Source organism: Carlito syrichta, unplaced genomic scaffold (genome assembly GCF_000164805.1).
Source record: "Carlito syrichta isolate Samal-C Ts95f unplaced genomic scaffold, Tarsius_syrichta-2.0.1 Scaffold287776, whole genome shotgun sequence".
Taxonomy (NCBI): Eukaryota; Metazoa; Chordata; class Mammalia; order Primates; family Tarsiidae; genus Carlito; species Carlito syrichta.
Genome location: NW_007231872.1, coordinates 114,890 through 141,562, shown reverse-complemented (window position 1 = coordinate 141,562; position 26,673 = coordinate 114,890). Strand labels below are relative to the sequence as shown.

Genomic DNA, 26,673 nt, shown 5'->3' with positions numbered 1-26,673 from the left:
TGAGACCCACCCAGGCAACTTGGTGAGACCTCGTCTCTACAATAAATCAAAAATTAGCCGGGCGTGGTAGCACGCGCCTATAGTTCTGGTTACTTGGAAGGCTGAGGCCGAAGGATCACCGGAGCCCAGCACGTCGAGGCTGCAGTGGCTGGGGGCATGCCACTGCAGCACTCCAACAGTCTGGGCGACAGAGTGAGACTCCAACTCAAAAAAAAAAAAAAAAAAAGTAAACACTTAGAATTAAGCTCATAAGACATTCTAGTCTGAATTCACACCAATTATTTTATGTAATCATTTGGCTTTCTCATGATTTTGAGGGTACAGAAAATGGTAGTTTTTGTTCCTTAGGGAAACAGGAAGACTGGAAGAAAATTGTTTTAATATATGGAGAACTTGACTAGTGTGACCAGGACACTCAGTGACAGAGAACTCTGAGATGAGAAAGGGTACAGGAAACAGAGTAGGAAGGCCAGGAGTTCATTTTTATTCTTGGGTACTGCTGAGAACTCTTAAGTTCAGCCTTTTGACAAATCTGGCAATTTCCTACAAGTTGCCAGTGTCTGCACATTCCTTAGTAGACTCAGATGTAGAGTAAGTACATCTTGAAATCTGAAACAAGGAAGTGCTAGTTTCTCCTATAAAGATGGAACTGTCAATTGTTAGAACTGTGTTCTCTGACAGGTAAGTGGCATTTAATATTATTTTAAAAGGCAGATCCTTATCACTAAGGTAGGTGGGGAACCTGATTATCTAGTTAGGTATTATGAAGTAATTACATAAAATCCTAAAAATTCCACTTAAACTTTTTACTTTAAAGTCAACCTAAGAAAATAGAATTTGATAAAAGCTGTTCACTCCCAGTTACTGTAAACTGCATTGTTTTATTCAGTTATTATAATCAGAATTATTGCTGTTTTTACCTGTTATCTTTCCCTGGATACATCTGAGTATATTCAACTCTGTATTTTTTGGCAAAAAGCATGAAGGCATTCATTGGTCTTTTGCACTTATTAGGAGAAGTGGCACTCACAGTCCCTGAGCTGTGGTTTTTAACAGCTTTAGCATACAAAGAATTAGAAGAGAGCTGTGATGATCCAGGTGAGCCACAGTTCTTACTGAATCCAGATCTTGCAAAGTCTTGACCACCAGGTACTCCACAAGACAAAGATGCACGACGCTGACGAGCCATACTACTCAACACATAAACTGCAGAAGAATCCATAGGTGTGAAGTCATAGCTATGAAGTTAAAAAAAAATGATTAACAAGATTTGAATTCAACTTAGAATTATCTCTAAAAGCAGGGCTGTTAAAAATTCCTAAACATCTGACTGGAAATTTCAGTGCATTTTCCCTATATGACGTTACCAACACTTCTGCCATTGGCCGTGCCTTATGAAATGAAATCTAGGCATGCACTGACTCAAACTTTTAATTTTTTAAAAATCCTCTACAAAAATACAAAAATTTTTTTAAAAGACTAGATTCCCTCCCACCAAAGCAATGTTATAATCAGTATACTTTATAGCAAGTATCTCCTCCAAATATTACCCAACCTACTTATTCTTACTTCAGATTCACTTCTTGACAAACCTGACAATCTGATTTCTTGGCCTATAGGAGCCTAGATCTGGTGAAATGAAAATGGAGTGGCAGGCAATACACCAGGCCTAGTAACTAAATACTACAGAAAAAATAAAAATGGATAAAAACAGTTAAATGTGGCTAAAGGAACCTTAAAAGCCTGGTAATCTGGGTCATCTGTTTAGGTAAAAAGAGTCACACATACATCAGCATCCCAAAAGGCCATCCATGTACTGTAACATAGCCTAGTAACTCACAAGTTCATAGTGACAATGTGCCTTTATCAGGAAGGGCCCGTTTTGTTATATATATTCAGTTCTATATATTCTATATATCCATATTATCCCTCATCTCCTCAACAAGCCTGCGTGGACTGCATCACTATCCCCTCTTATATGAAGAAACGAGCCGAGAAAGTAAGATGTTATTCACTCAAACCACACTGCTAGGATCCAAGCCCAGATCTGTCCACCTTCAAAGCCCCAGGTTCCTCACTAATACCACAGACAATGGTACCCATGTTGCCAATGGCTAAGCTTCAAGGCAAACAAATAATAATTATATTAATTGAAAATACTGGCTGAAAACTAGAGCTAATGTAGACCAGAGCCTAAAGATACACCAGTCAAAAGAATTTTCTTTTGTTCCAACTGTCAACTCTTTCTGCCTATAGTACTTTCTGTTGTCTTGGCAGAAAACTTTTATTCTTCATTCTAAACCAAGCTCTTAAATCTCTCCTGAAACAGAAAGGGTGGTGATATATCAAATAGGCTGGTACTAAACTATAAGAATAGCATCTGCCTAAAGGTAAAACAGATTATGAAATATTCTAAAGGCAGACAGAGAACTAAATGAATGCAGTAGGCCCAGGCTATTTACTACACACAGTAAAAACAACCCATACCAATTATCAACCACACAATGTGTTTTTCTAGAAGGTATCACATGAAATAAATGTGCTTAAACTATGACTCCAAAATTATCTAATGAACGCTTTAGCAGTCAGTACTATGTCACAGAAACAATATTTCTCTCTAGGTTTGTAACTTTCATAAAACACCTTAATAACCTCCCATATGTAACTAGAAAATTGCAAACTTCAGCACTATAAGTGAATCTGACACAAAATTATTCATCTCTACTCATGAAAAGTATTTAACTACAATTTAAATACCAAAAGACATAGGGTAAGCAAACTGCTAAAACTTGAAAACTCTACCACCTAGTGGCACAAATACAACACATCTTTTTCCATTATGGATACAACTTTAAATCAGTTTGAAATATTCAACCACAAAATTCAAGATTTTGACATAACTGCAGCATTAAAATACTACAGTATTTTTAAGAACAGCTTAATCTTTTGCTGTAACACCTTAGGTAGGCATTTGTTCTCTTCACTAAACCACCTGTTCACGTGTGTCGTGAACATCCCTTTAGCTTAGAATGCCCTTTCTCTCATTACTTCATTGTCTAATCATTACTTTTTTTTTTTTTTTGAGTCGGGGTTTCACTCTGTCACCAGGGTGGAGCGCAGTAGCACTATCACGACTCACCACAGCTAGGCTCTGGTGATCCTCCCTCCTCGGCTTCCCAAGGAGCTGGGACTACAGGCACATACCACCACGCCTAGCTAATATTTAAATTTTTTGTAGAAATGAGATCTCACTATGTTTCCCAGGCTGGCCTTGAACTCCTAGGCTCAAGCAGTCCTTCTGCTTTGGCCTTCCAAAGTGCTGGGACTACAGGCATAAGCCACCATGCCTGGCCTAGTCATTGCTCTTATAGGCAAATTCCCAACGACATGGTGCCTAATAACCATGTCACATTGACTCATTTAATCCCTCTGGTAATATTATCTTCATTTTACAGATTTTTTTTAAAAGTCACAGAAAGATGAACACCACCACAGTTCCATAGCAAACGTAGTGCAGAGCCAGGATTTGAATCAAGACAGTCCAGATCCAGAGCTCATGTTCATTCCTACCAGGCTACACTGCCTCTCAGTCAACATGTACCACACTGTATACGTTTACTAATCCATTTCCTTAACTCATTTTTCAATTAATTCTGAAGAAAATAATGTGATTTAATTGGGTTCAAATCCCAGCTCTGCCACTTTCTAGTAACACAACACTGGGAAAGCTAAATAAACCACCTAGCCTCAGTTTACTTGTGTGTAAAATAAAGGTAACACATGTCATGCTATGTTGCTGAAAGGGTAGAGGCTGGCACATAGTAGTACTCAGTCAGAGGTATTAGTATTTATACCTTAGAGCTATTAATACTGTAGAAGTATCCTAGATTGGTAGATAGGCTATTAAGCTTGAAATCTTTACAGGATATATGAAGGGGAACCCAAAAAAAACAATCTGTTTTTTAAAATTTTTGGATTTATTCTCACATGCTTAAACTTCAGTCACCTTCAAAGTATTCTCCGTTTGATGCAATACACCTATCAAGATGCTTTTTCCACTGCTCACAACAGTTTTTTATCTAATCCATTATGATGCCTTTAGCCGTTTTTTTGTTTCACCTCTTCACCATAGGCAAAATGTTTCCCTTTAAGGACTTCTTTCAACCAGGGAAACCAAAAAAAAAAATAATAAGAAGTCACTAGGGGCAAGATCAGGTGAACAGGGAGGGTGGAGCACCAGGGTCATGACGTTTTTGGTTATAAACTGCTGAACACTCAGTGCGGTGTGGGCAGGCACATTGTCACAGTGGAAGAACCAGTCACCATTTGCTACAACTTGGGACATTTCTTCCACAAACCGTGATGCAACCTTCTCAAAACTTCCAGATAAAAACTCTAGTTGACCATGTGAACCAAAGGAACAAATTCCAAGTGTACTACAAGGAGCTCACCCTCCAAAAGATAACACTGTTCTGTTTTGTTTTTTTGGGGGGGCGGGTCCACCTTGTAAGACTGAATCCTAATCCTAACATTATCTGCCTTTATTTTGGGCATGTTCCTTAATCTCTCTCAATTTTACCTCTCTCTCCCTCTCTGTCTCAGAAAATGAAGATAAAATCTACTAATAGGGTAATGAAGATTAAATCAATTAACATATGTACAGCAGCTAGCACAGGGTAGGCACTCAATAAGTTTGTTAAATTATCATATTATTTGAATAAAAATGTCAACTTCAGAAAGTCAAAAGTGACTGCCAGGCATAGTGGCTCACGCCTATTATACCAGCACTTTGAGAAGCTGAGGCCTCTCTCGAGAGGACTGCCTGAGTCCAAGGGTTTGAGACAATAAATCAAAAAATTAGCCAGACATGGTGGTGTGCCTGTGGTTCCAGATCCTTGGAAGGCAGAGGTGGAAGGATCACCTGAACCAGAAGGTTAAGGCTACAGTGACTGTGATCATGCCACTGCACTCCAGCCTGGGCAACAGAGTGAGACTCCCAACTCAGTAAAAAAAAAAAAAAAAAAAAAAAGTGACGGTTTTAAACCTAAACTAGCCTGATGCCTAGAACACTGGCCTCGGAATGGGCTGCTGGAAGCTTTTTTTCCACAGTAGAGCTTCAAACTGTGTTTGAGAGCTCATCAATTTATTGTTGACTTCTGGTTCTTCCCAAGCCAGAAATTACCCAGATGTCTTCCCTGTAAATCATGATCCAGGAGCTCACCCCAAGTCCCCAAGTGAAGCTGAGAATTTATTCTGGGGTTTCCTCTGGATTAGTGTTTCTCCTTCCTACCTTTTTCCCTTCTTGCTCCCCCTGTGACAAGCATCATCTCCCTTAAACCCTAAGTCATAATCTAATCCCCAATGAAAATGTAGTCAACCTCATACTCGACTTTTTCATGTTTTCTCCTGGATGAAATACCCACTCCCACTCCTTTGTTGGGAAGAGAAAGGTGGGCATCACTCTCATTACAGCCCCTCAACAGTAAAATGAGACCAATGATTATGGTCATCTTGAGAGTATTATTCAGTGGGATCAGAGTGAGGAGAACTTGCCATCCTAGAAAAACAGGAATTAGGCAGCCATATCTTCCCTTTTGCTTCACAGAACGAAGTTTTGCACTATGGCATACTCAATACATGATATGTAACATATCTGTACATTATGAAGCATACAAAAATATGCCCAAACCCACTATCAAAATTAAGACATAGAATATTTCTAATATTACTTAAAGTTCCACATTTGCCACCCCAGATGACCTCTCCTGAAGGTTTATCATTCCCTTTATTTTTTCAATAATTTTATTATGAAAATAATATTACCCATAAATACAATATATAAATACTATGGGACCATTAACGTTTATTATACTAACATGTAATACATAATGCCTCATTATGCAGAGAAGACTTTGCTATCCTTTCAAAGGTCTACTTACAAGGTTAGCCCTTGACCAGCATCTAGAACTTGGATTTCAGGAGGGCTCACAACACTCCCACAACTGAGAAGAGGCTTCCTGTGCCTAACATTGTGCATACAAACAGCATGGCTTACTTTGAACACTTGCTTCCCTTTTAGAAGTTTGAATTTTGGGGTGGGTCAGGCAGAGGAAACCTACATGACCAGCTCTCGGTAAAAACCTGGGAGCTCAGAGTCTAACAAACTCCCCTGTAGGCAACATTTCATACATGTCACAACTTACTGCTGAGGGAATTATGTCCTGTGTGACTCCCCTGAGAGGGGATCCCTGGAATTCTGGCTTCCCCAAACATCCCCCTCCCACCTCTTTTCCCTTTCCTGATTGTGCTTTGCATCCTTTTGCCATAATAAATTATATAGTTATGAGCACAACTACATGGTCAGTCTTGTGAATTCTCCTAGCAAATCAAACCTGGATCGTCCTGAGGAACACATGACAATAATTATATAATGTATATTATATATGATATAGAAAGTTTATATACATGTACTTATGTTTATTTTATTAGATATATTTGTAAAGAATATGATTCCACAAAAAATATAATCATACAGTATATTCAAGATTTATTTTTACTTAACATTGTTTTAAAAATTGGTCCATAAAATGTATAGTTAAGGTTCATTCATTTTCCATTGATAAAAAGAATTCCATTGTATAATTATATCACAAATTATATATTCCCTCTCCAGTTAACAAGTAGTGTTTCACATTTTTGCTATCAAGAGCAATACAGCTATGAACTTATACATCTTCTTGACCATATCTATAAGAATTTACTTATCTAGGGTATACATAACAGAAGAATGAAACTACTGGTATTCCTTTTATAAGATAAAGCCAAATTATCTTCTGAAATTTTTCTATCAGGTTACAGTCTCACCAAAATATAGTAGTTACCATTGATCCACATCATAAGAATACTTATAAGTATCATTCCTTAAAACGATGTCTCATTCTTCTACACTTTTTCAAAGAGTGTGCATGAAGGACATAATCAAACAGCATTTAGAGTCTAATATGCAGGTCCTATGCTAGTTTCTTTTTAATAATACTCTCACTTATCCTTATGATATATAAAATATATTAACCTTATGTTAATATTATATTAGCCTCATATTTTATTTCACGAGAGTGAATGAAATAAAATCTACAGATTCTCTACTTACATGCCTATGGATTGATAATTGTCTTAAAGAAAAAATGAGTCTTTAAATCCCAGATATCTACACAGACTTTCTTCAGGTAACTTCTAGGAGTAGAGTGACCAATTATCTCAGTTTGTCTAGGACTGAGGGGTTTCTGAAAGCTGAACTTTCAGTGCTAAAACCAGGTAAATCCTATGTAAATCAAGACACTTGGTCAACCTTCTTCAGTCAGGACATATGGGTTCTTGTCCCATTTCCCCGCTTACTAGCAAAGTGATCTCAGGATCACCCAAGATCTGCTTCTCTTTCTTTTTTTTTTTTTTTTGAGTTGGAGTCTCACTCTGTCACCCAGACTGGAGTGCAGTGGCCGCTCCCGGCCACTGCAGCCTCGCCTGCTGGGGTCCAGCGATCCTTCCGCCTCAGCCTTCCAAGTAGCTGGAACTACAGGCGCGCGCTACCACGCCCGGCTGATTTTTGATTTATTGTAGAGATGAGGTCTCGCCAAGTTGCCCAGGCGGGTCTCGAACCTGCGGGCTCAGGCAATTCACTCACCTCAGCCTCCCAAAGGCACGGGATTACAGGCTGAGCCACCAAGCCCAGCTCTGCTTCCCTTTCCAATTCTTTCCAAATGTCAAGTTTTGGATATTTTTTACTATTTGTTCAACCACACAACTAATGTCTTTGGTCAAATGAATATTAATGCAAAAGATGTGGTTAACTATAAAAACAACTGTCAAGAGATTTATGAGCTGTTTAAAAACAGCTGACCAGATAGAACAATGTTAAAAATATAACTATAAAAGCTAATCTATTAAACTTTTGATCATATAACATGATATTCTTCCTAATCTAATCCTAAATGTTTTATAAGCACAATTTCCCTATATGAAACTATACACAATTTCCCTATATGAAACTATATATAATTTGTGATATAATTATACAATGGAATTCTTTTTATCAGTGGAAAATGAATGAACCTTAACTATACATTTTATGGACCAATTTTTAAAACAATGTTAAGTAAAAATAAATCTTGAATATACTGTATGATTATATTTTTTGTGGAATCATATTCTTTACTTTAACTACACCTAGTATTTTTTCATGTAATCATGTATATACTTTCCTCTAAGTAGTTCTTTTATAATTCTCATATCTTTAAAGATTTAACTTCCTAAATATTTGACTCAGCAATCATCAGGGAAATTAAGGGTAAATTTTAACAGAAAAAAAGAAGTATTAATCCAATATTACCTTTTAAATGTATCAAAAACACCTGAATCATCAAAATTAATGGCATCGGGGTGTCCAGGAGGTAGACAAACATCGCCAATATGAACTTCACAACATGGAATGCCATGCTGTACCACAGTCAAACTTGGGTAAAATGATGACCAACCTAAAGTTAAACAACAGCTGTATGAACGATGAGGACTAACAGAAAGCAACCTAATTATTTTTAGACCAGACATACATACCATTTCTGTATCTTAAAAAGTTATTATTTAAAATAATAAGAGATTTTCTAACACAAATCAGATATCTCTGCAATAAAGCAGTTCTAGATAAGCAATTTCGGCAATGTAAAAACCCTTCAAAATTAGTTTAATTCAGCATTTTATTATGTATGGATCTCTATCAATTAGCACTTCCATCAACCTATAAGATAGTAAGCAATAAATGATGATTCAGACCATGAAACAGTCTCTGAGTTATCAAATTACATTTAACATGGAGTTAATGTAATAAGGCTCTGAAGAGTGAGTCAAGTTTATAGCATATTTGGTAACTTAACAAAAATTTGACTACCAGAACATTCATTCCCCAAACCACACCAAGATAAGAGTTTATTATAGTATGCTACATGAGTCTAAAAATGACCACATTCACAAGAAGTAGAGTTCCACCTGAGTACTGCTAAGATACTTAAGCAACATCAGGTATTATTATAAGCATTTCATATAGTGGTTTTATGTAGTTTCAGAGAAACTTTCCCTATACTTTTTTTTCTTAATCATTAAAGCCACAAACATAATTACAGGTTTAAGGAGATTTCTTTAAAAAGTTACTACAAATTCAATTGAAGCCCTACCTTTATTTTTAACATAGAAAGGGTGGTCCAGCTTACACTCTACAGTAAGTAAACCATCTTCTACTGTACCAGGATCAAAAGTCAACTTCAGAACAGACTCGCCAAATGACACACTTTCTTCATGTGATAACAACTTTAGACCATCAGAACCATAGCCCTGAAAATATATGCAATAGAGTGAATGAATTGGAAATGTTCAATGCCACAAACAGTGAAATCCCCATTACATGTAAGACTCTGTGGAAAAGAAAAATAACCAAGAATCTATGCCTTTAAAGAGCTTCTAACCCAGAAGTGAAGATACATATAAATAACTACACTGGAATAAGGACCTTAACTCAAGTATAAATAATGGTGATTAAAGTTAATAAAGTTATTAATTCCAAAAGAGAGATTAGGGAAGACTTTCAATTCCCACTTGAACTGAGATGTAAAAGAAGAATGCAATCTAGAAAGGTAGAAGATCATGCCTTGCACCAGGAAAATGGACAGCTTCTTTGGGGATTCCTGTGTATTTGCTGAAAATAGGAGGTAAGTTCAGATTTAGGGCAAATAAAGCTTAAAAAAAGAGAGACCAATCAGTAAATGGCTCTTAAAGACAGGCAAAGTGCTTAAACCTTTTGTTTAGAAGGTATTGGGAAGGCAATGAAAGTTTTTTTTGGGGGGGGGGGGAGTTGGAGTCTCACTCTGTTGCCCAGGCTAGAGTGCAGTGGCTGAGCTTAGGTGATCCTTCCACCTTAGCCTTTCAAGTAGCTGAACCACAGGAGTGCATTACCAAGCCTGGCTTATTTTTTGATGTATTGTAAGGCTGAGGTCTCAACAAGTTGCCCAGGCTGGTCTCGAACCCCTGGGGCTCAGGCAATACTCTCGCCTCAGCCTCCCAAAGTGCTGGAATTACAGGCTGAGCCACTTCGCCTGGCCGGTAGTATTTTTACCAACATGATTCTCAATTTTAAGATGATAATGACTGTACAATAAGGGACCTCATATTCAATTATTTGAGGATATAATGAGAGATACTCACTATAAACCTGAATTGACAAGTTCAATGATAGTAGAACCAGATTAAACTTAAATTCAGGGAATACTGAACATTTAGTACATGCCAGCTGGTAGGTTCAAAAAATACAAGCATTAATAAGACGTGATCTTTAAAAACTCACAGAAAAACAAGAGACAAATATGCTGACAGCTAGGTATAGTATCCAATCATTACTACACTAGTGCATGAAAACAAAGTAATGAATGAAGAAGGATGACTATTACAAATCTTTATAGAAAGATAATCAATTGAATATGAAAAGAGGAAAAGGTAATACAAGACAATTTCATGTTTTTGAATCTGGTAATCAAGAAGAATAATAACTTTAAAAGAATAGGTACAAATCTTTATAGAAAGATAATCAATTGAATATGAAAAGAGGAAAAGGTAATACAAGACAATTTCATGTTTTTGAATCTGGTAATCAAGAAGAATAATAACTTTAAAAGAATAGGGAAAGTAAGCCAGGAGGAAAAGAAAAAGGTAAGTGTAGTTCTGGCCATACTAAGGTGAGTTTGAAGAACCAACTGATAGGCAGAAATGTCTGACATGCAGTTGGAAATGTACAGGTGAAGGTTATAGACATATATTTTCAAATAAATAATTGCACAATATTCTCATTCTTAAAGCTACAGGAGACCTTAAAACTAATGCAATCCTACTTGACAGATCAGGAAGCCAACACCCAAAGGAGTTAATAACTTTCCTAAAGTCAGTCACACAGACTGCTGGAAGAGCCAGAAAGGGCCAAGTTTCCTGCCTGCAAGTCCAGAGTGCCACAGAACACCTTGTAAGGTACTGATGACATTAGCAGCAGAGAGGAATCGACGAAGAGAGTAAAGAAAGGCAAAACCCTGTTTTTGATTCAGCATCATGGGCAGACAAGCACCAATCAAAAAGACCAAGAACTGGGATACTGCCATGCTACACAAATAAGGGAAGACCACGTCAAGAACTAGCTCAATGTGTCAAATGTTGGAGAGAAGTCTCTGGTCTTAGATATTAGAATAAAACTAGTAGCCTTTAAGACAATTTGAGTGGTAGAGGCCAAAGTAGTACCATCGTGAACTTTACTAAAATGAAGAGTAAGAGCAAGGGAAAGAAATTAAAGTAGCCAAATTAGTACTACTTTTCTCAAGAGACTGAAAAGTAAGACACAGTGGGGTTTCAAGCAAGCACACATCACATGCTCATTTTCTCTGCCTGCAGGAAAGATGGAGAAATATAAAGATCTCACAGTGAAAAGAGTCAACCGATATTTATCCTAATGTTGGTTACTACTGCTTTGCTCATCAACTTAGAAAATGCTGGTGTTTTATAAAGTCATTCAAAAAGTAAATTTATATAATCAACTCTCAATTATCCAGAGGGGACTTAACCACTTTGCAGATTACCTAAGACAAGGTTCTGATTAGTTTATTTACTCATTATGTCTTTTTAATGCCAGTTTAGTTTTCCCCAATGTAAAATGTATAACACCAAAAAAAGTGTTAAAAAAATATGCTATTTCCCCTAAGTAGAAAGGTAAATCTAAAATCACTGCTCCTGCCCATCAGGCTAAGCAATAATAAGAGGTCACAAAACCCCTCCCTAAAATGTAAGATGTCATTTAAATATGGAAGTAAATGGAGGATGTTCCCATAGATTAATAATAAACCTTAAGTTTCATTTTGAAAGATTTTGAAAAATTTTAAAGAATTTTCAATCAACCTTATGAGTGCCCATCTGAAGATCTTCCTCATTATCACAGCCTTCAGCTCTAGCAAAGTCTTCAACATCCTGCCATTCCTTATTGCTTCCCTTATGAAAGCACAGTCGTGTGCCTAAAGTTTAAGTAGAAAACAAATATTAGATATGTGACTAGTATCACATAAATGTCACGTAAGCTGTAAAAAATTCCAATTTTTATTTTACCTTTCAAAAAACAATGCCAAACTGTTGAAGGCCAGGAATTGCACCATCCCAAATCATCATCATCTGACAAGGAGGACATGCAGAAAATGCCAGATTCTGACTCACTATTTGCCTACAGAGAAAAATAATACCGACTTTTTTTATTTTTGTTTTTTAATATCTGTTTTTATCCCAAACCTTTAGGCTCACACTTCTTATACGTGGATAATCATTCTAAACTTAGGAAAAAATAACAATGCCTTCAAAAACTGATGTTTTGGGAAGTTTTAGTTAAATGTACACTTCCATTAGTAATAAACTTTCACAAGTTATCAGAACTGTATATAAAATTAAATCCAAATTATATATATACCATACATAAAACCACTAACAGAACAGTGAGACTTACTATTCCCATACGTATGTGCTTCAAAAACATTTCTTAGACAGGGAAAATCAATGTATTTCAACTGTTGTGCAAACTTCGTAAAAGTTTAACTTCATAAATAAACTCACCCTTTCATGTCTTACTGGTGGTGTTTCCTCCTTCCAGTGGTGATGAGGGAAGGCTGACTCACTCTTCGAAGAAGAGGACACTGGTGGAGGGCGTGCATAGGAATGTAAACTTTTGCTAGTAGCTATGATGTGTACAGGAGATGATCTAAAATAAAGCAGTAGTTTCAAACATAAACATAGGTTCTTAAAGTAGATCTTTCCTTTTGGTGACAAGAACTTTATATTTAAAGAGCAATATTACTATATGTAAGACATCTAGGGTAAACATTAGTAAAGATAGCAAGATTTCATTTATAATATGCTAATGCTTAACTCAACTTCTTACCCAAGCCCTTTTTATACCTTTTGGACACCATTTTTTTTTCAGACTTGACAATGTATTTTTTTGCACTACTACTATCGTTTCATTTCTTTATCCCATTCATTTTTATATCAATACATATAAATATGCATATTTTCATTCATGAATGATAATAATACCTCCTGTGCAGGGCTCCTTAACCCATTTATTTCTTCTACTTTGATGAAGTCAATAAACTCAGTAAGAATAGAGCACTTAATGTGACCAACATTGAACTCTTTATCTACCAACCGCATGTCCTTGGGCAGATACACAGAACTACCACTAACAAAAATGCTTAAACTTAGAGCAGAGAGCAGCCTATTAGCCCTCCTTGTTACTGGACACCATTTCTTGTTTTCTGTAACAAACTTGTTGAAAGGCAACTACACATAAGGTCTACTTTTTTCCCCTTAAATAAACTCCTTTAAAAAAAAACAACTGTATTCCTGCCCCCCCTTTTCTCCTCAAAAGTCTCTCTAACAGGCAATGCTCCCTTCAGCAGATATGGAGCCCCCAAGAACATACTAAGTAAGAATCTCCTCTCACAAACAGACCAGAAAATCACAGGTGGGTAACAACAAGAAACTAGCTATAAGGGGTGAAGAATAATGTGTAGAAACTCAGGAGTCTGAAAAGGAAGCAGAGAGGAAGACAGCAAGGCCTGGCTGGGAGGGACAGCCATCTGAATATCCCAGATTAGGACAATTCTCTGAGATGACAAGAAGGGTTTGGTCCCTAACAGAAAAAAAAAGTTTATGCACATCTGTACTGACCCTCTTAAAAAGAAAAAGAAGAGATGACTTTCTAATTCTGAGAAATGTTTTAAACCTTCAATTTTTATTTTATTCTCATTAACATTTTTTATTATACCTTTGCAGAAATTATTTTTAAGATCTATGAAACTATTCTTAGCTTTCATGTTCACATCACTCTTGAAATAAAAAGCATCTCAAATTCCCATGCATTTCTGCAAACTTTCCAATCAATTTTGGATTTCAAATTGCATGCTGAAGTTCATCTTTTGCCCAAAAATTGCACATCCTTTTATTATTCATTTAGATATATATGAAGTATTAAAGAACAGCCCAAATTCCTTTGGTTCATCCCTGGCTCCATGACTAATAAGAGAAAGTTTATTAGATCTTCCGTTTACCCATTTAAAACAGAAATTATAATGTGATATCCTGAAACAGCTATGGCCTAAATGTTCTGTGAAAATTAACATACTAAACGTGTCTAAACACGTGTCTGTTTCTTTATCCCTCTACCTTTGTAGGGATAATAAAAATTTAACCTGTCCTTAACCCCTTGATACCATACAGTTAAGACTTTAGACATGCAAAGTTCAACAAGATAGTTTAATATTCTTAAGTTGCACAAACACTTCTAACAATTTTATGAGAAGACAGAGAAGACAGCAAAGCATGACTCAAAGCTATCGAGAATAAAATGACATCCTCAGGGAGGTACTCCTTTCCTTCTGTCTTTATTTATACTGATGTTTTTCTGAAGGATTTACTTACTTTTCAAAAACTATAGTATCAATCCTCATTACTCCGCTGTGGAAAAATGAAAGGTATTATCTCCAAATTAGTAAAGGAACAAAGTCCAATAGTTAAATCAGTGTTTGTTTTTTTTAAAAAAAAAAGAAAGAATTTTTCACTTTCTGACTATTAAAATTACAATAAAATCTAGGACTATAAAAGAAATACTCTGAAAGGAAGACTTCTTTCCTGTGGAAATCAACATGGAATTAAATCGACGTAAACTAAAGTGGATATGCTCAATTCAAGGTCAATATCCTGCTAAACATAAAGAAAGCAGCATAACTTAATGAGTTGCAAGAAAACTGGGATTTCATACCTAAAATGTTTATTCTTCAGCAAAGCATTACACTAACTTAAGGACCACTGCCGAAATTCACCTAATGTAAACTCTGGTCTCTCATTTTTTACCTATGGGAGTACAAATCTGGGCATTTCTCTCCCTCGCAAACTATTATATTTATCCATGTCCTTTTAGGGATAAATGAAACTTTATTTCTTAGGTCTCCTTAGGGATATTAGGTGGAAGCTTCCATAATTTCACAGCACAACTATTCATTTTCTTAAAGTCTAGTCTGAATATATGAAGCAGTGGTTTTTACCATTGGGAGTCTACTTTTACAAATTCAGACTTTTAACATTAGCAAATTTTAGAATTAGCCAACAGATAAGTAACATAAAGCTACATACACTGTGGAAGAAAGAAATCTAGACCAAAAAGGAACCAAACTCAAAGGCTGATAAAAGTTTAAAATAGACAAATTCAATTTTCATTTCTATAAGTAGAAATGTATAGCAAAAAGTATTTCTTGGTCTAATTGACTTTTTGATGACAAACATTTACAAATATCTTTTACTCTATTGTGCTTATTTTCGCCTTTGTTCTCAAAATATGAAATCATGGTAGTGAATAAAATAACTCTTTGACCATTATAAAACAAGGAGCTTAATTCTAATGACTTTATTTAAATTCTGGTTTCAGTGATTCACTAGGTGGCTTAATAGAATTATTTTAAAATTCGAAAAAAGTAAATAAAAGTTTTTTGTAATGACAGAATTTTTAAACAAAAATATAAACAATGCCCCTACCTGTTGTAAAATGAGCACTGCATAAGTGGACTCTGTGGGCTGGTGGCGATATTTGCTAATTCTGTTAGCCAATCCACCTCATTTTCACGGTAAGTATTTTCTGATATGTCTGAGGTATTTTGGTTCCAAGATGGTCTTGGATATTCTTGATGTGAAACATCTGAACTTAGCTGGTACATGGCAGATTGGGTAGGATCACTTTGAACAGCCTGAAGTTCAGGAAGGTCGTCTGCAAATAAGCACACTCAAAATTATAAAAAGGAAATTACTAATATAAGGAACAATATTATAATTGCAATTAGAAGTCCTCAAATTTAGCTAACTGATTTTGTGAGAGAAATATTATAAATTCAAAACATTTTCTTGAATGAAACAACTTCCAACTTAAAAAAATGACACCAGGCTGGGCGCAGTGGCTCATGCCTTGTAATCCCAGGCCTTTGGGAGGACAAGAGGGTAGATCACTTAAGGCCAGGAGTTCAGGACCAGCCTGGGTATCACAATGAGAGATCCAGTGTCTACAAAATATAAAAAATTAGCCAGGTGTGGTGAAGTGCGCCTGTAGTCCCAGCTACCTGGGAGGCTGAAGCAGGAGAATTCCTTGAGCCCAGAATTTGGAGGTTGCAGTGAGTTATGATCATGCCACTGCACTTCAGCCTGGGTGACCAAGCAAGACCTTGTTTCTAAAAAAAAAAAAAAAAAATTAAATGCCACCTCATACATTTAAGGATCAACAGAGCCTAATGGAAAAATAAGTCCCAAAATGTAAAGTAGTAATGACATCACTACCTAAACCACATAATTTTCACAACTACTCACAGACTGGAAAAACATGATCTGTTCTGTGTTTTCTGCTTTTTATTCCCCCCAGTTTCTTGAAACTCACCTAGAAGTGATCCATATGCTATTGAGACATTTTTACATTAACGTGTTAATGAGGAAAGAGGCACTTTATGTGTGCATATATATACTTATTACTTACACCTTTATTAACCTGTTATACAGATTACTAAAATAATGAAAACAATTTCCATAGATGAGGTTAACATAAATTTGTAGGTACTGCTTATACAACTCAGTGATTTTTTACTAAGAAATTATGAATGTTGTAATATTTATTAGTTATTTTTTCCCAAAAAGTCCATTCCGAAAAGTTAGTTCATGATAGCTCCCCGAGAGAGAAGACTAAAAATGCCACCCAAATACTACTTGTATATACATCAAGGCTGTGAGCACTGAAAGGAACACTGAATTTCAAAATATTGAATTCTTGGGGGGGGACTCTTCTCTATGAAACACTTATCTATAAACTCTAAAAATACAGAGTTCCTTAAATATGCAAGTCAAAAAAACTTCTAGTCTCCTAAATGTCACTATAATAGTGCATAAAATTCCTATTCAGGGCTGGGTGCGGTGGCTCAAGCCTGTAATCCCAGCACTTTGGGGGCCGAGGCAAGAAGATTGCCTGAGCCCAGGGGTTTGAGATCAGCCTGGGAAACTTGGGGAGACAATAAATCAAAATATTAGCTGGGTGTAATAGCACACACCTGTAGTTCCAGCAAATTGGAAAGGTGAGATGGAAAGATCACCTGAGCCCAGCAGGTCGAGGTTGCAGTGGCCGTGAGTGTGCCACTACACTCCAGCCTAGGTGACAGAGTAAGACTCTGACTCAAACAAAGAAACAAAAAAATTCCAATTTAGGTAGATATTCCAGAATAGTGTACCAAAATTGAAATGCCTTAATTAAAAGTACTGACTTAGGATATCCATTCATAAAACTGACTCCACTCACAGAATCATGAAGTAGCCAAGAAGTTTGAGAAAATTACACCACAATTTACTGGGCACAGTGGCTCATGCCTGTAATCCCAGCACTTTGGGAGGGAGAGGCGAGAGGACTGCCTGAGTCCAGGGTTTGAGACCAGCGTGGGTAACTTGGCAAGGCCCCACCTCTACAATAAACCAAAAAATTAGCTAGGCATGGTGGTGGACGCCAACAGTCAGCTACTTGGAAGGCCGAGGCGGAAGGACTGTCTGAGCCCAGCAGGTCAAGGCTGAGGTGACTGTGAGCATTCCACTGCATTCCAGCCTGAGCAACAGTGAGACTCTGACTCAAAAAAAAGAAAGAAAACGATATCACCATTTATGATAATTCTGCCCTACAATTTTCACACTGGTGTGGCTATTTCTCTTTCCCTATTCACTCTTCCTTTGGCCATCAGTTCTTTATTTACTGCAAAGGTTCACTTCTGTCTCTGAAATTCAGGAAACTATTTTTTAACTGAAGTCATGAGTAGAAGGGGGCAAGCTTTTGACACCCCTGAGTCCTAAGTTTCTGACTTCCTCCTGAAACCAAAAACAATGATATCAACTACCTGATTAAAATGATGCTCCTTGCTCAAACAGTAACCACTGAATCAATAAATACTAGGGCCCAGAAAATCTTTGGCATTCAAACAGGTTATGTCCCAGACCTTCAGGATCTCCAAATCCCCAAACATTACTGCAATACATAAATGCCTCCGTCTCACCATTTGTAAAATGAGGACAGTCATATCTTCTCCTCAGGTTTTAATGAACATGAGCCTACATATTAAATGGGGACAAAGCCAAGCTGAGAAGCCGGGTGGCAAGCCAAGGTCATTCATTAGCTATTTACTCTTGAACACCAGCCTCAAAGCAATATATTTTAAAAATGTACCTCAACAAACCTACACATTTCTACAGGTCACAGATCTCTGAGGTAGCTCAGCAATAGTGACAACCACAAACATCAAAGCCTCTAGTCTCAAGGGTCCACTGTAATTTCTCCATCATACCAGCAAATAAGCCATGAAAAGTAGCTAAGCCTAATTTACTGAGCTCACCAAGAGAATATTTTCAAAAGTAGCATCTTTTATAGCATTACAGAGAAGCCACCTGCACTAATGTTTACTGCAGCATATTGCACAACCTACAATGCCCATGACTGTTCAGTGGAAAAAGAAAATATGGAAATATGGGGTGAGAAATATGTGGGGGGTGAGTGAGAGAGAGAGAGAGAGAGAGAGAGAGAGAAAGAGAGACAGACTAGTATCCATTTGATTAATACCATCTTTTGAGCGAATGTCACACTACACATTGCTAAAGTAATTCAATTCAACTTCGAAAAGTAACACACAGGTAACATCACTTAAAACGTGTATACATTTTCTGGTATATATACGTATCTACACACGTACTATGGAACACTATCCAGCCATAAAAAAGAATGAAATAATTTCTTTTGCAGCAACTTGGATGAAACTGGAGGCTCTTATCCTAAGTGAAGTAGCATAGCAAAGGAAAGCCAAATACCACATGTTCTCACTTCAAAATGGGATCTAAGCTATGGGTCTGCAAAAGCACACAGAATGGTATAATGGATGCTGGAGTTGGGAGAGATGGATGAAGAAAATCACCTGCTGGGTACAATGTGCACTAGTGACAAGTACACTTAAAGCCCAGACTTCTGCCCCACTATACATCCATGTAACCAAAAATCACTGGTACTTCTAAAGCTATTGAAATAAAAAATTTTTTTAAAGTGACATCTTTCGAAAAGCCATGAGCCGGGTTTTCCTAAGGTGTTTAGTAGTCTGATCTTTATTACATAAAGTAAGGGAATTTAGTTTAATAATCTGTAAATGAGTCTTTATGATAACCATAAATAGCCCAAAATCATGCTGGCTTTAAGTAGTATTTTAAAAACAGAAACAAGAGAATGTTGAAAATTTCTAATATCCCAAAACTTCTCATACTTTTTTAACAAGTGAAAGTTGGTGGAAGAGCTGACTTAAGCATGAAAACTAATCTGACTCTTAGTGAGATTCCTATAAAATTTTTTATTTTGTTTACCAAGCTCCATGTGCTCATCACAGGAGTTATATCCAGGTGAGGATGGCAAATTCTCATTACACTGCAGCAACTCCAATGAGTCGTTCATTCCTGAAGCTCTCTTGTCCATTACCAGTAGGAGTTTCTGTACTGCATTGGGCATCTGATTTGTCTTCACTTCCCACACCATGTTATGGTGCTCCGACTTAAAACAAAAACAAAAGAAGAAATAATGTTAAGCCATGCAGTTTTGATATTCTGTAAGCATAAAATCAGAGATGCCACAAATGCTGTATTTTTAACTTAATCACACATTGCCGTTTGTATCTCCCTCAAATCCTTTAGACCAGGATGACACTCATATATCTTCACCTACAACTGTGTACATAGCACTAAATTACTCCTAAATCCCAAAAGATTAGTATCTTAAATTAGTCTTTTTGTTAAGAAATAATAGTTATGTGTACTTTTATCTTTAACCTAGTGACTCGCCTTCCAGATGCAAATACCGAGACAAATGAAACTTTTTTACTTGCACCTTCAAATTCAGAAGCAAATTAACAAACTCTACTCAGTAAAATTAAAAAGACTTGAAGAACATTCTTTTTCCTTTTTTTTGAAGATTCCATTTTAATTTCTCTATTTAGCAACTGTGTTTGTTATTTTGTTTCCTTATCCTGAAAGTAAACAACTTCAGCAGACACAAACAATTACACTTTCTAAAGAACATTTAAGAAAGAGTTTCTAAAAATGGCCATATATTACAATTCTCATAAAAATAAAAATGTTAGCCGGGCTCGGTGGCTCAGCCTGTAATCCCACGCCTTTGGGAGGCTGAAGTGAGTGGATTGCCTGAGCCCGCGGGTTCGAGACCCGCCTGGGCAGCGAGACCTCATCTCTACAATAAATCAAAAAATCAGCCGGGCGTGGTAGCGCGCACCTGTAATTCCGGCTACTCGGAAGGCTGAGGCGGAAGGATCACCGGAGCCCAGCAGGTCGAGGCTGCGGTGGCCGGGAGTGGCCACTGTACTCCAATCTGGGCGACAGAGTGAGACTCCAACTCAAAAATAAATAAATAAATAAAAATAAAATAAAAATGTTCTTAGATTTTCTTCATAAAAATTTGTGATATGGCCATAATAAAAGACATCTTTCACTCTGAATAGGCTATTATTTCTAGAAAGATAAATAATAATCATGGGACACGTAAACAACTAGCAAATATGGCCAGGTGTAGTGGCTCACACCTGTAACCCCTGCACTTTGGGAGGCTGAGGTGGGAGGATTACTTGAGCCCAGAAGTTAGAGACCATCCTAGGCAACATAGTAAGACCTCACCTCTACAAAAAAATAAATTAGTCAGATGTGGTGATGTGCCTAGTCTCTGCTACTTGGGAGGCTGAGGCAGGAGAATCATTTGAGCCCAAGATTAAGGTTGCAGTAAGCTGTGATCGTGCCACTGCACTCCAGCCTGGACACCAGAGTGAGACTCTGCTCAAAAAAAGGGAAAAAACAATAACTAGCAAATCTACCTTCATCAGCCTACAAAGTTATCACAAAGAAGAAAACAATATAGGCTAATATATTTATATAATGTCTTAGTAAAGTCCACCAATTAAATTTTGTTATTCAAGGAAAATGTGGTTATATCTTTTATACTCCAGTCTTTGGACAATGATCAAATTGTTTATTTATTTAACATGAGTGGCAACAGCAAGAAGATTCTCTAATTTCTCAGGCTCTCCTAAAATTCCAGTAAAAATAAAAGGCTATAGCTGGGTGCAGTAGTTCCCATCTATAGTCCCAGCTACTCTGGGCAGAGGCTGAGGGGGAAGGATCAGGAAGGATCACTTGAGGCCAGAAGGTGGAAGCCACCCTCAGTAACATAGCAAAACACTCCCATCTCTCAAACAAAAAAAAAGTTCTAATGAGTTAGTATGAAATACACAAAAAGTACTGACTTTATTTCCTCAAAATAAAACAATAAAAATATTGCTATTAAAGGTCACCATGGCAACCTCTTTCAGGTCCCCTCCCACTGTGGGAGCTTTTCTGTCTTAATAAATCCTACTTACTAAAAAAAAAAAAAAGTCACTAAAAGTCAAGTACCCTAGCCCAGGCTGATCAAAACAGCAGTGGAAGCCGGGCTCAGTGGCTCAGCCTGTAATCCCGCGCCTTTGGGAGGCTGAGGTGAGTGGATTGCCTGAGCCCACGGGTTCAAGACCCGCCTGGGCAGGCCAGACCTCATCTCTACAATAAATCAATGAGTGGATTGCCTGAGCCCACGGGTTCAAGACCCGCCTGGGCAGGCCAGACCTCATCTCTACAATAAATCAAAAAAATTAGCCGGGCGTGGTAGCATGCGCCTGTAGTTCCAGCTACTTGGAAGGCTGAGGCTGAAGGATCGCCGGAGCCCAGCAGGTCAAGGCTGCAGTGGCAGGGAGCAGCCACTGCACTCCAGTCTAGGCAACAGTGAGACTCCAAAAAAAAAAAAACAGCAGTGAAAAGATGTTAATTACTTAATATTTACAAGCTTTCTAAGCAATGATGCAATCACCAATAAACACTGGTGACACTGACAAACTGCTTTCTACAAAGGTTTTTTCATCTTTTCGATTATGAAATGTTTTCCCAATGAGAAAATACACAATCACTGTGCAAAAAGATGAAAAAGTATTTTTTTAAAAAGCAGTAAAATGAGTACTTCCAATACTACAATCATATTTAGATACTGTCAACATTTTGGTGTTAACGAAATCTCTTTTTCATGCACACATACCCACAATCATATTTTTTCTTCATACTTTGTATTATATATCACTGACAACTTTTTGCTTAACCTAGGTTCTTAAGCATTTTCCTATGTCAATTTTTTTCAAAGATCTAAATAGTTAAATAACATACATCACAAACCTATACCAAAATTTACTTATTCCTCCTACTGCTAAAGGTAAATTCCCAGTCTTTTTACTTTTAACACGGGATTTGTATTCTTACTTTTAAAAGTATTTGCTTACATCTGATTTTATTTATTTTTTTGAGTTGGCGTCTCACTGTGTCACCCAGGCTGGAGTGCAGAGGTACCATCATGACTCACTGCAACCGTGTCCTCCTGGGCTCAGGCAATCCTTCTGCCTACGTCTCCTGAGTAGCTGGGAGTACAGGTGTGCGCCACCACGTACAGCTAATTTTTCATAGAGACAAGATCTTGCTATGTTGCCTAGGGTGTTCCCAAACTCCTGGGTTCAAGCAATCCTCCTGTCTAAGTCTCCCAAAGTATTGGGATTACAGGCACGAGCCACTGCACCCAGCCCTTCTGATTATTTTACATTCCTAGACAGAGAGTTCTTGACACATGGATGCTTTCTGCCTGCACCCATCAAAAATGAATTTATCCTGGCCATTGCTTTGCTCAACTCTGGTGTGCCCACGTGGCTCTCTGAGCTGCTGCCGCCATGTTTCTTAGCTTCGGCCCCCTTCCATACCTTGGGGAGGTGAATCTCTCTTCTCCCTCTCTAATTTACTTTCTAAATAAAATATATTTTCCAATCTTAAAACAAAAAATTTGCTTACCCCAGACAATGCTTTAGAGCCTTGCTCAATACTGACTATAGGATGGGTTATGGTGTAATGAAAAGGCACTGGGTTGGATGTAGGGAAACCAGGATGTCGATTCCAGTTTGATCACCTATTAAAAATATAACCTACGTGGCTGAACGTCTCATTAACACATCTTCAACTGTCAAAAAGGACTATTGACCCACCCTACTCTCCTCCTAGAGTGGCTGAGGATGAACTGGAACAAAGTGAAAAAAAGTAAAATTACTTCCTTAAAAGTTTGTATCCCCAGATTGACACAGAACAATATTATACCTACTTTGGATTCTTAATGTCCTAAAGAACATAGTTAACAGGAGGCCAGCTATTCAGTTTCAACAGTTTCCTCTCTGGAAAATGCTATGACAAGTCATCCTACACATATCAATAAAAGTCATGTGTCATGCCATTACTTTAGGCAAATAATAGTTTATCTGCCTAAAAGATGTTTTAGGCATGCAAAAGAAATGAACATTTCTCTAGTTTGGTACAATGTACTGATTAATCAGTCTTAGTATATAGTTACAGCAAATCTGCTGGGGCATAGTTATTTCCCACAAAACTGGTGGCTAGAGGAAATGTGGTTAGTAACACAAATCTATTTCTCAGCTATGAAATCATGATTCTGAGCCTCCACCTTCTCCCTGAGGGAAACAGGGAAAATGAGAATTTAGCTTAATCAGTGATTCTAAACACTGTCTACAGCACACAGAACCATATGCATGCTTTAAACGAAATAATGCCCAGGCCTCAACTCCAGAGGATCTGATTTATTTGGTCTGGGGTACAGTTTTCTGCACTGTTTTTATTTGTTTTCAGATGTAGAGTACTGAGAAACACTGGGCTAAAAATGATTGCTAAATTCCTATTTATCAAAAAATTCATTTATTTAATACATACTACGTATACTATGTAAAAGGCATTACACTAGTTGCAATGTTGGACATCAACAACGAACAATTAATCATGAATCTCAAGGAATCTACTTCAGTGGAAAGATATAAAAGCAGGGTTTGGTTATGAATGTGCTTAAAAGAAAAAAAAGGGAGGTCTCCCAATGAGACAAACTCTCATGAGCAAATTCAAACAGCTGGCAAAATACTGGATAAGATCAGAAAAATGTAGAACCTAGACTCACCAGAAAGTAGGATGGCCCTGTGTGTCATATAGTTGTGAATACTAGGGCTGTAAGGATACTACAGGGAGAGGTAGACTAGAATTAGAATCTTCAACTCTACTTTTAGAAAACTGACTTGTTTTTGAGACAGAGTAAGGACTGTGAAATCAGGCTGCCTGAGTCTATATACCAGATTTGCTACTTATTACTTACGATCCCTGACCACTTTACTTAAAATCTCCATGGTTTGTTTGTTAAATGCACCTACATCACAGGTTATAAAAACTCAGTGAGATTATGTAAAATGTTTAGAATAGTGCCTAACAAAGCAAGCCTTCAATGCAGAATGGCTAGTATTATTATTAGCAATTATCAGGCAATGGAGAACCACTGAGGAGTTTTGAACAGAGATATGAAATAATCAGAACTATACTTTAAAACATTCTTTTTAAATGTATACAAAATCATACTAAAATGCTATATGAGTATGCAAGAACATCTATATTTCAAAGAGTGTATATTAAAGAGAGAGCATTCACTCTCTCAATTTCTGTCTATGGAAGCCACCTACCTGTCTCTAGCCTCCTTGGCAAGCATTCTCAAAAAACAAAAAATAATTGGTAGCATCAATGCAGATTCCTTATTTAGTAACTCCTAAGACAAGAACTAATCATGCTATATGAGTCCTTTAAACAGCTAATATTAAAAGTTTGGAGAGCAGATTTTCACTCTTTCCACAGAAATCTTTCTGACATCTTGAGTATACAGAACATAATTTAATCTACCTTGATAATTCAAAATCCCTACAAACATCTGTACTAGCTTGACACACAGATGTGAGCTAGAAACATTTCCCATTGTTCACCTCCATTATGAAATTCAGAAGTTGTCCTACACATACATCTCTCTTCAGAACTGTCCTTTGTGTGTAAACAGTGCTGTTCTTGGGGTCCACAGAAGCACAGCTGCAGTATGCTTCATCTCCCCTTCTCTCTGCAGAGCTCTTAGTTTTCCTCATTCTCCCCAGCTAGATGTCGTCTTTCCCATCAGCAGGTCCTGCAGTGTCCAACCTTCACCAGTTACAGTACACTAACACTTCCTCGCAATTCCTACCATTTCTTCAACGCCTTGTCTTAGTTATTTACCACCATCCCCTCACAACACTACTTAAATTAAGTTGGAAAAAAATCATTATTTTAATCTCAAAACAGACCTATCTGTACATAACAAGATGAACCAAGTAAGTATTTACTGAACTTAAGTTCTATGTGTCTGTACCTCGTTGCTCACGGTCATCAAAAGTTTGGCCTTCAGATAACAAGTTTTGCTACTGTAAAACTACCATACAGTAAAAGAGAGCCTATACTTAAAGACACAGACTCGAGTTTCACTCTTGCTGGCTGTGTAGCCTGTGAAGTCACTTATCCTCACCTCACAGTACCTTTACTCACCTCACAGGAGTATTCTGAGAATTAAATAAAATACATGAAACAAAATTCAAAACCACATACAAATGTAAGTTTTCTGTCTCTTTTCAGTCTGTCAAACTAATTTGGGATACAGTAAAGGAATACTGAAGAGTCCTTACTCAATCAGACTCCCCTACATCCATTACACCAATTACAAACGCATTTTGATAAACAAGCTTCTCTTTCAAATATCTCCTGGTAGAGCTCACCCTATTGTTCATTGATGCTTTTGTGTACTGCTTTGGTTTGTGTACTGCTTTGGTATTAAAGGATTCAACACAGCTTCCCTTGTATTTTAGTTAACTGCACTTATCTCCTCACTAGATCAGTGATTCTCAAAGGGAAAAATAAAACTCTCCAGCAGTAGTATTTTGAAATGTCATGTTCGATATTCCAAATTTTATTTTATTAGTCCTATTGTTTTTGTTATGCAAATTTTAGAAGCAAATATCCACAAAATCTTAAGAAAGAGAGGAAGAGAAGACTAGAAATAGTGAAGTCTCAGTGAATGGAGGAAACCAGCTTCACAAAATGCCTACCTACCTGCATGCCGGTCTGCACAGCATCTCCACACTTCAGCTAATTTTATTTTAAACTCAAAACAGCTCTGTAAACAAAGAATTACTACGAATGAGGAAAACAGGACTATGATGACTAAATGAGACCATTTTCTTTTTGAGGGGGAAAAAAAGACAAAATGTATAGACCCCCATAGCTTCCAAGTGCCTGTTCTTCCCTGAATCCTTACTTTTCCATCGTCATTATGAATTTCACAGCAGGATCGTCTATATGTATTCCCCTAATCCTGAAAGATTTTCATACTCAGTCCAGACTATATGCTCAAATTGTTTTGAAAGACAGGATGAGCCGGGCTCGGTGGCTCAGCCTGTAATCCTGCGCTTTGGGAGGCTGAGGTGAGTGGATTGCCTGAGCTCGCGGGTTCGAGACCCGTCTGGGCAACTTGGCGAGACCTCATCTCTACCT

The 26,673-nt window shown here is 37.3% G+C and overlaps 1 protein-coding gene across 1 annotated transcript in view; it reads right to left on the bottom strand.

The window, feature by feature from the left end:
- Positions 1-26,673, bottom strand: part of HBP1 (HMG-box transcription factor 1) — a 36,393-nt gene that overhangs the window by 5,834 nt on the left and 3,886 nt on the right. Inside the window, exons 2-9 of the mRNA XM_008053016.1 lie at positions 19,528-19,711; positions 15,652-15,880; positions 12,676-12,820; positions 12,181-12,292; positions 11,977-12,089; positions 9,225-9,381; positions 8,387-8,531; positions 921-1,238 (exon numbers count right to left, since the gene is read on the bottom strand). Coding sequence (XP_008051207.1) covers positions 921-1,238; positions 8,387-8,531; positions 9,225-9,381; positions 11,977-12,089; positions 12,181-12,292; positions 12,676-12,820; positions 15,652-15,880; positions 19,528-19,711 — 1,403 coding nt within the window. The remainder of the gene's footprint in view (positions 1-920; positions 1,239-8,386; positions 8,532-9,224; positions 9,382-11,976; positions 12,090-12,180; positions 12,293-12,675; positions 12,821-15,651; positions 15,881-19,527; positions 19,712-26,673) is intronic.